The sequence below is a fragment of the Echinococcus granulosus genome (genome assembly GCF_000524195.1).
Source record: "Echinococcus granulosus chromosome Unknown EG_S00002, whole genome shotgun sequence".
Lineage (NCBI taxonomy): Eukaryota > Metazoa > Platyhelminthes > Cestoda > Cyclophyllidea > Taeniidae > Echinococcus > Echinococcus granulosus.
Window position 1 is genome coordinate 555,526 of NW_020170382.1, and position 9,573 is coordinate 565,098.

Below are 9,573 nucleotides of genomic sequence, written 5' to 3' on the forward strand. Positions count from 1 at the left end.
CTATGTTGTACATCATTTTAATTGAGCGTCAATTGCTTTTGAAAATGGACTACTCGGCTATGTCGGTTACCATTGTCGGAGACCTATCAATATTTGAACTGGTATTTCTCCCTTATTTTAGGTCAGATGTAAGTAAAAATGCATATTTCAGTGGAGCACAATGTATATTTTGTTAATTTATCAGAGATTTTGCAACAACTCCCCAATTATTAAAAATATTTCATCGATTCCAAAACTCTCAGAAGTGTCGTGCGATTGGCTGGTTGGGTGAATTTCTACTTCTTTAAATTTTGATTTGATTTTCAGGGCTGATTTAACTTCTTAATGCTAGTTTTTAATGGATCTATGTTTTATGAACGTTTTTTAATACTTATCGTTTGGTACGGTTGATTTTAGAGTTTATTCATCGCAATTTTCAAGTTTTTATTGTCTTTGTAATTAACTACTTCATCTCTCCTTGAGTTCCTCGAATTTTTTGCGTATGAGCACTAAAATTTATTACTTTCATCCCCTTTCCATCAATTTATGTGGAACTAGGGCATATTTTTCATTATTAAACTCGTTTCTTTAAATATTTACCCCAATCCTAGCCAGTGCGTACTGAATTTCACCTTCAGTAGACCTATTTTTGCCTTAATGATTCGTTGTTGGTAATCAGGAAATGCGAATACCGACTGGATTCTTGCGAAAGAAACTAAAACATTCATCGTTTATGTTTATTGAAAGTTAAGGGTCTCTTTTCGCTCACAGAAATACATCGAGTTCTCTCACTAGCTAGATGGTTGCCCCTGTCATAAACCCAGTTATCATTACAGTGCGCCAAATATGGGTCTGAAAAGCACTATAAGGAGATTGTAATCCACTTTTGAGTACTTATACTGAAACACAGGAACTGCAGTATGGAGTGATGTAATTTCCGGAGTGGAAAACATACGGTATGGTATGTTGATGCCCCGCAGAAGTTCACCCAATTCCGATGACATTCCAAGGACTTGGTCATTTTGGATGAGGCAAACGGGCGTTAAATTGTTCAGAAGCCGAGTTTTTTCTCATCTATGGTTTGCTGATGGAGAAGCTTGAGCGTTAGAATGATAAGGTGCAGCCTGACCTGAATCGGTGTGCCATTAAACTGCGGCATTCACAGCAGTCCTGGGTTACGTCTGTGAGAGGACTTGCTTAGGTGCCTCATTTCTCCTTCCTGTATTACAAAATGTATTCCATGGCCTTACATGTTTGCAGTACATGTAAGTCAGTTTGGAATTTCAAATGCCTTCAGCTGCATTGGAAACGTGGGAAGCCGCACATCTCTCCCTCTTCATATGAAAATACCACTTAATGGGACTTTTAATCAGTGGAAAGCTAATGTATCAATCAACCCTACGCCATAATTCTGCATGATAAATTTATGCTATCAAAATCACTTACTAAAAATGACGTAGAAGTGAGAACTTTCGAAAGCGATGAGTCTTAAATGGCAGCGTAGATTCAGTAGAATTGATTGGTGTTGGAGAGTTGTGATGGGAAATTTGACATTGTGAGTTTTTAACAACTCTAAAAGCAAGAAATCTAACATTGTTTGTTTAACTCTTCGTTTTGGTTTTGCGGGTACTAAGGTTCTGCCATCGCACTTCCGCCGGCCGGCTTGGCCTTTGGGCTGTACTGGTAGCCCTTCGAGCCCTTCTGTACATCGATAATACATATTTGGCCGCAGTATAATACCTTCATTCGCAAGTCCTAGGAGGACTACAATAGGTTTTTGCTTCCTGGTACACCTAATTTCACGTTAGCAAATATCTGAATAACTCGAAAAACTCTACGTTAACTCCATACCTCTTTTTACTAATTACAACAAAAACCGCGATGAGTTCTAAATTTCAGAGCCTAATCTACTTCTTTTGGTGAAATGGACAAATAAGTGTTGTCTACTTTTATTAAACAAGTAGTTCTTCTTTGTGGCAATATAGAATTGGAATTTAAATAATCCGCTATTCTTTTTCAAAAAAACCATTAAGGACGATGTCCTGTGACCTCCCTGAAGGCAAAAGAAAGCATAATGCTTAGGCACAGTGTGCACTGCCAAGGAATAGAGGGGCTGAGGACTACCGGTACGGCCCAAAGGCCAGGTTACTTGGCGGAATCTTGAATGCCTGCATAACCAAAGCGAAGAGTTGAGCAAACGACTAAAGAGTTGCAAAAATCCTAGTTCACTTTGAGTCGTTCACCTGTAAATGCATATTTAAAAATGAGGTGTTTCAAACCAAAAAAAACCAAGCTACATCTTAAGTAGATAATCTTTTCATTATCTTTTAGGGCGCTATCCACAAAAGAGCAGCAATTTGATCGCACCGGGTCTCTCCTGTTCCTTTTTGGTAAAACTAATCGCGTCTAATCTCCAAGACGAAGTGTGCGAGACCCTTCAAATTTTTTACCGTCCAGGAATAGAACCACTGAGAGTACGGCTTTTTGCCAAGAGGAAAGAAGCGCATATTACCTGTGAGCCGTTAAAACTGCCTTAATACATCAAAAAATATAGTTCCTCGAGTAGTCGACATGGGTCCTTGTCTTGTGAACTCAACAATAAGCAAGCTGTTTCCTTTGAATCTTTCCTCAAAAAAGAGTACTCATATTAGTCTCCGTTCCGTGAGTTGCGTTTCCTACTTTTAACAAACAAGTAGCATCCGGCGCCAGGGATAATTCTTTATGCCTAGGATTTGAATGGTGTATTCAATATTTTGCCGAAGGAATTCGAAATCCTCCAGGAAATGCCCACAGAAATGCAGGTCAAATTTAGACCTCCAGTTAGTGGAGAGTTCAAGACAATATTTCAAGTTGAGTCGAGCAATCAATGTGTTGGCGAGATTGTGTGTTACGGTAAGGTCTACTGGCGGTAGTTTCGTATTCAAGCAGAATTTAATTTACATTTCTAAATTTTTGGGTATTTTAGGTTACGGGGAAGACCTTCAAGTGGATTTAGTGGAAGAAACGAATGACGAAAATGCATGGCTTCTTGGGAAAGAGTTACATAATGATGGCTACATAACTGGTTATTGCCAGTTACCAGATGTGTATCCAGGCTTTCAACTTGAACGTCAACTTAAGTTGAGAAATGAAGGGTAAGAGAGCGCATTCTAATGGCTGCTTTTAAGAAATGTGACGCTTTGCATGCATCTCGATAAAGAAGACGGTGCCCCGGAGGACTTGCCATCAGATTTCAGCACATCTTTCGAGGAATTAATACTTTTGCCAAAGTCTTTTATCCGCCTAAACGTAACGTTCTGCTCTGAGAAGGTAGGAATTTAGGACTCTTTATTTTATGTGTCAAAGTGTAAATATAGTTTCTAAGTCGAAGTAATGTCTTCACACATAAGGAGGTGAAAAATTTTCTGCCCACATTTTTTAGCTTTAGTTCAGATCTCAAGCCTTTTACCATAATGAGCAAAAGATGAACAAATTTTTTACTGCATTGCTTATCTAAGGTACGAGGCAATAAATATAAACTGAAACATCTGTTAAGGACTGGCAATACTTGCTACTAATTAGGTAATTAGTAAAAATACTGAACACTGCTCTAAGGGTAATTAAAACCACAAATGAGGTTCTGGAGTTGTTTTAGTGTAATCGTGATTGCTTCTAAAGTTTGAGATAGGGCTCACTACTAAAGCCCTTTAGTGAACACTTAAAGTCATCGATACTACTCCTTTGTCGAGAAAGTTCATTCCCTAATCCAATTGGCAGTTCTAACTGGATGACTGAGCCTAATGTGGCCTGAACTCCACGTCAAAACAATGGCAAATTCTTGAACATTGTATTTTTTATCACTGGAGCTCCTGAGATGCCCGTGACGTACAGGGGTGCGTTTGTAGCTGCGCTCCTACCACCCCCATAACTGGCCCCTGCCAGCCCTGCATAGAGTATCTGCCTACTACTTATCCATCTTGTACACTTTTTTTAGCTCGGAAAACATGACACGACTCTAACCATCCGCGCAGCACAAATCCAATGTGAAGAGATATTTGAGGTGTTAAAGCTTTGCGCTTCCACGACTGTTACCTCATCGGTAATCACTTTATCACCGGAGGCTATTACTCTGCCAGATCCTGTCATTTTGACGGAAACAGCAAGGATTGAAGTTAAGGTACTTCCTGACATTGGCTGTAAGCACATATTGACGCATTCAATGACAATGCCACGTCACTAACACAAGTGTAGATACGTGGGGTGAGCGCATGAAGAATGTACGTGGCATAGCGACGGAGAAACGAGGTCAAGTGTGCCTGACACATTGATTCACTAAATTTTGCGGTTTTATTTTTAAGGGTATTATCACATATTCCAGTAGTTCTATACCTAAAGCCTTTCTACAGTCTTACAAATCACAGTCAATAATGTGTTAAATTGAATGTGGACAAGTTAGTAACCTAGACGCTTCCCGGTACAATTTAATAATTTTGTAATTAAATGATTTGTTGTTATTGTTGGAAAGGTTTTCAGAACAAAAACGTGGCATTAAAGACCACTTAGTAGGTGGGCAATCCCTGAAGTGTCTAGGGCGGTAAATGTCACGCTAACACATTTTTACATTGAGGACAATATTCATGTAAAATTATTCAAATATTTTATCTATCAATGCACGAATACAATCTAGCAGTATGATGTTGAACTGCAGAAAATTGTTGGGATCATGCCAGTTAAATATTTGTTGACTGCTTTTGTGCTGCTGAAATTAACCGGCGCTATCAACAGATCATTGAACGCATTAAAATGATTTACCTTTAAAACCTCGTTCACAGTTCCATCAGCAAGTAACTAACAAACAAAGCTTTCATTAATGATTGCACAGATAAAGTGCTTTTCGTCTGCTACCAAATCGCGTAAGGACATACAATTCCTACAGTGAAATAATTGAACTTCACAAGGGGAAGGAGACGCCGTATAAGTTTACCTTTCTCGTTTTCCAATGGTAGATGTCGAATCCCTCTGCCACCTGTCCAGTAGGCTTCTGTTGGACGTTACCACGATCCGATGAGGAGGATTCTAGCATTTCATTCTGTCCAGAAAGTGGGCTACTCCTGGCGCTAGAGACAAGGACAGTCAACATTTCAATAACACCCAAGGGACTGGGTCAAATGCAGTACTTGCTGCCCTGTAAACTAAGTGAGAGTGCAGAGACCACAGTCCTCTTGCGAATTTCATGTGAAGTTATTGTAAGTTTGAAAATACTTATTAGCCAGTAGCATAGATGTCATATTTGTACTCACAAAACTGCAAACATCCAAAATGTGGCCTTCGCGAGAAGGCGTTTCAGTGAGCGGTAGATCGAGACGACCCGCAAAAATAGGAACATTAGCTAGTGGCTCAAGTTAATGCACAAATTCAGAAACTAGGCGTTCTCAACCTCCTTACAAATCTATTTTGATACCTTGGTGAGTAAACTCAAGTACGTGATTTTGTTCAAAGGAATTCTACTTATTTAGTCGCCATCAGTTGAGCTTAAAACGGATCTTCTTGACTTTGGAGTGGTGTGTCCGGACCAAAGCCTTACAAAGGAGACGTGCCTGCGTAATTCCTCCTCCACTTCGCTAACGTGGTCTACTAACTGCCCACAAGAGGTCTGCTAAGGTCCCCCAGTTTTATAATTAGGCTAAAACCTTTGTAAGTAGTTAATTTTATTTTGAAAAACTGCAGAGAGATTCACCATTTTCCATCAGACCTTCAAGGGGCACTATTAAACCAAAACAAGAACAGCCGATCTGGGTAAAATTCCATCCACAAAGTGTTGATTACTTCCAGGAGGAAGTCGAATTCAGGGTGGAAGGAGCCCCGCTACCTCCAAGGTAAGCCAGAATACTAAAAAGAAATTTATTTTAAGAGCTACAATTGCAATCTTAACTTACCATTTTCTTTTACATACGAAGAACTCTCAGCTTGATGGGAGATGCCCAAATTGCGAATGTCACAATGGAACCCCAAGAAATTCAAATTGACAAACTCTATGTAACTATTCCTCGGAGTTTTGACATAAAATTGAAGAATCCTAGTCCGGTGCCAGCCAAATTTTGCTGGCTAACAGTAAGTTCACCAACTCTAAATTGCTTAAAGGCAAAATATGAGACTGATGAATTTCAAAAGGCGAAGTTTGAAATATAAATCATCTGGTTAGCAAGTTCATAAACAAAGAGAATGTTTTTATTCTAGATGAGATTAAGTGGATTAAGTGTTCATTTTCATTACGAGTTTCATTTCCACCCTACCGTGAAATATTATTTTTTAACAAGCCAACAAATTAATTCGTGCAGTTATAAAATAAAAATCAACTAACTACAGAGAACTTCTTATAATATTTTATTCATTGGAATAATCACCATTAAAATCTTTCCCCTTAACTAAAAACACCCCTATCACGTCCAAATTTATGTGGTCGTGTGGTTGTCTAGTGGTGGTCCCGAAAAAGCCTATTAATCACAATTTGAAGAAATGCTATGAGAGTAATACGGAGGATGAAGATAAAAAAGATGAGACAATATTACCCGATCAACTCAATCAAAGGTAAAATCTTCTCACAGTTATGTTCTTTGGGTTTATGACGTTTGGGATTTTGAATGACTTGTAAGAATCGGGCTTTATTCCCAGTAGTAGATTAGTTTTGGCTACCCTGACTTTTTTAGAGGTGAGGCTCTTTATTGTACATCTTTCGACCGCGTCGTTTTGCAGACAGTGGGGGATGTATCATCCATAATGGCTTGATTTTCAGTAAGCCACAAGATGGGATATCTGGCATAATCCTGTAAGGATGAGATAATGCGTGCCTCAGAAGTATGGGATAGTTAGAGTGGGTGCATTGTTTGCGAATGATCTATGATGAGATGTTTCGGGTCATCTAGCATTGAATTATTTACACTGCTTCTCATCAGTCTGTCAGTGGGTCAACGACCAACTAGGCCACAGCAATGGCGCCACTTCACTGCGTGACGCAGGTGAAGGAAATATGCAACAGATTGATTCGGCACAAAGGCATTTTTCACTTGTCATTTGTTATCTGGCATGCGAGAACTGTTTGACGAGCTGTCACCACAACCTCGCCATCCCGTTTGGTGTCCACGTTAACCAAGTATTCTATCACTCGGGTGAAGCTTTACTAAAAGTTTGACTTGACACCCCCTTCGACCATTATTTGACTGTACAGTAACACTGCAAAGAGCGGACTTTCCTGCCAATATTGATGCAACAGTCTCACTCTTGAGTATTCTATCACCACCTTTCAAATAAACACTTGGATCACTCGGTTTCGAATGCTACGATTTGCCACCTCATCTGTCACCACCTTCTCTTCGAATGGTCTTCAGCAAAGGTGGCTATGCTGAGAAGCTGGTTTCTGCAACTTTGCAGGCAAATTCAACTTGACTAGTGAAGTAGACAAAGCGGAAGATCTCGCGGCTCATTCAACCCACATTATATAAAATGACATTTGGTAATAGGAGGAAAGTGGTTGAATTCACAGTAGCAAGTACTGTCTATGCTACACTAACCCATTTCCTTGCATCTATATACCTCTCTCGCTATTTATCTATATCCTTATCTATCTCTCTGTCTCTGCACTTTTTCGTCAATCCGTCTATCCATCATTTATCTACTCGAGAGTGTTTCAAACAACTTGAAGATATGCAAGAAAACTTCCTCCGTTTTCCTCCCACCCCCTCTCCTCTTTCTCCCTCTTTTTCCCTTCCTTCTTCTTCCTGGTCTTGGAATTCTTAGCGCTTTTCCTGTTTTTTTGTGCCAAATAGACATGACTATTCAATCAGTCAATGGTGGAGGAGATGGCCCTACTCTGATTTGCACATGACAAAGCGACACCTCGTAATGATGGCGTGCTTTCTCATGAGATGTGGTACCCTTTAAAGTAACCTTAGGGTATAAGAGAGGGAGAAGGGGGTTAAGGCGCTGTTTTGCCTCATCTTTCGTAGTCGTCAGATGTTTCTTCAGGTGACAATTATCGCTATTTACGTAAATAATATAGATAAGTAAATGTCGAGGTGGATGTGCAAATGCGCCCACTTCACAATTTCCCTATTGAAGTGTCTGCTACTCCTGATTAACACCTTTTTTGACATCAGCTCTCGATCATTAAATAATTACTTGCGAAATAGAGCAGAAAGCTTGAAAATAAAAATAAGACAGAAGAGAGGGTGGTTATGACTGGGTTTTGTTTCTTAGGGCAAATCTTTTTAAGAAAGTACGATTGGTGGAAATGCGTTTTGTTGGAAGAGAACTGGTAAATTGCAATGGCAGTTATTGTACCAAACAGACTACCGTACGAATCTTTCTGCAATCATTTGGTTTTTCTAAAATATCCCAGTCTTGTTCTTATCCATTAATTGATGCATTACAGACCTAAATTCCCTTTTACTGCCTAGACTATCAAATGCCCATCCTCCTAATGCATACTGGTAGTTCCTATTGACATCAAAACCAAACCTCGAAATCTAAAATCAGCAAAACGAAATGCGTCTCTTATTTACTCGAAAAAAAACCTCTAAAACCATCATCGCATTTAGGCTGAATGCACAGAACTGAGGTCGGTCTGTGTAAGTTTATTCCCAACGCAAGGTTGCATTCGGCCAAGCCAATGCGTAAACGTTGTGGTCACCCTTACGGCCATTGCACTGGTAAGTGAAAACAGGGTTATGCCACAAATGTCATGTAGTAAATGCAAAAGCATGTCAAATGTTGTATTTACCAGTGTACAACATCACATTGCTCTGACGTCTTGTTAAAAATGCTGTTGCTAGTAAAACTGACCGCAAAATTTTTATGCTGATATGCCAGCATTTGTTAAGCCGATGCCTATGCGGAAACAGCGTAATTGATGGGCAAAATGCTATAGTGAGGAAGATACTTTAGGAAGCAGAAATTTCGGCAGTCAACAGCATTGAAAGTAGTTTTAGCAGGTACCGGTCTAACTTGTTTCTGTCATCGGATACATCACCATTCCAGGCTACTTGAGTAGATTAGTTTTAGGATTTATGTTGATAATACTAGAGACAAATTCCTTAGCATAATCTGCGTAGCACATCGAGACTTTTCTGAAGCCAAAAGAAAACATAGTAATCGGGCGGATTATATATTGCAGATGGAGAGAAGGGCTGGGGGAGGCTACTGGCAAGGCCCGGAGGCCACGCCGCTTAGCGAAAGTACAAAGGTGGAGGCTTGAGTTTCCACGTACAAAAAACCTGTTTTGATAATTAACAAAAAATTGCCTCACAGACCATTTGAGTAGGAGCATGTGTTTTATGGAATAAAACGTATCCGCATTGACTACATGATGTACATGCCGAAATCGGTGATCCAGGCACAATTAAAACGCTACTAACGTATTTAACTTATTTTAGGAGAATATCAGGGACTACGTATTACCATGCACCATAGATGGGATGTCTGACCCGCTTGAATTTAAAATATCTGCGGCTGTTTTGGGACTCTCTTGCAGGATATCCATGCCGCCAAACGGTACTACAATGAAGTGAGTTGGCTTGAATGCCTGATGTTGATAAGAGTTTTTGAGTTTCAAACCTTTTC

At 39.7% G+C, this 9,573-nt stretch overlaps 1 protein-coding gene across 1 annotated transcript in view; it reads left to right on the forward strand. All coding sequences in view use genetic code 11, as the record gives it.

Annotated features, from left to right (window-relative positions):
* Window positions 1–2,550: 2,550 nt before the first annotated feature.
* EGR_00456 (Deleted in lung and esophageal cancer protein) overlaps window positions 2,551–9,573 on the forward strand; it is a gene marked incomplete at both ends in the record, with an annotated part of 11,114 nt that continues 4,091 nt past the window's right edge. Inside the window, 10 exons of the mRNA XM_024489705.1 lie at window positions 2,551–2,640; window positions 2,709–2,871; window positions 2,945–3,113; window positions 3,147–3,288; window positions 3,953–4,135; window positions 4,965–5,204; window positions 5,475–5,609; window positions 5,686–5,834; window positions 5,916–6,069; window positions 9,387–9,517. Coding sequence (XP_024355702.1) covers window positions 2,551–2,640; window positions 2,709–2,871; window positions 2,945–3,113; window positions 3,147–3,288; window positions 3,953–4,135; window positions 4,965–5,204; window positions 5,475–5,609; window positions 5,686–5,834; window positions 5,916–6,069; window positions 9,387–9,517 — 1,556 coding nt within the window. The remainder of the gene's footprint in view (window positions 2,641–2,708; window positions 2,872–2,944; window positions 3,114–3,146; window positions 3,289–3,952; window positions 4,136–4,964; window positions 5,205–5,474; window positions 5,610–5,685; window positions 5,835–5,915; window positions 6,070–9,386; window positions 9,518–9,573) is intronic.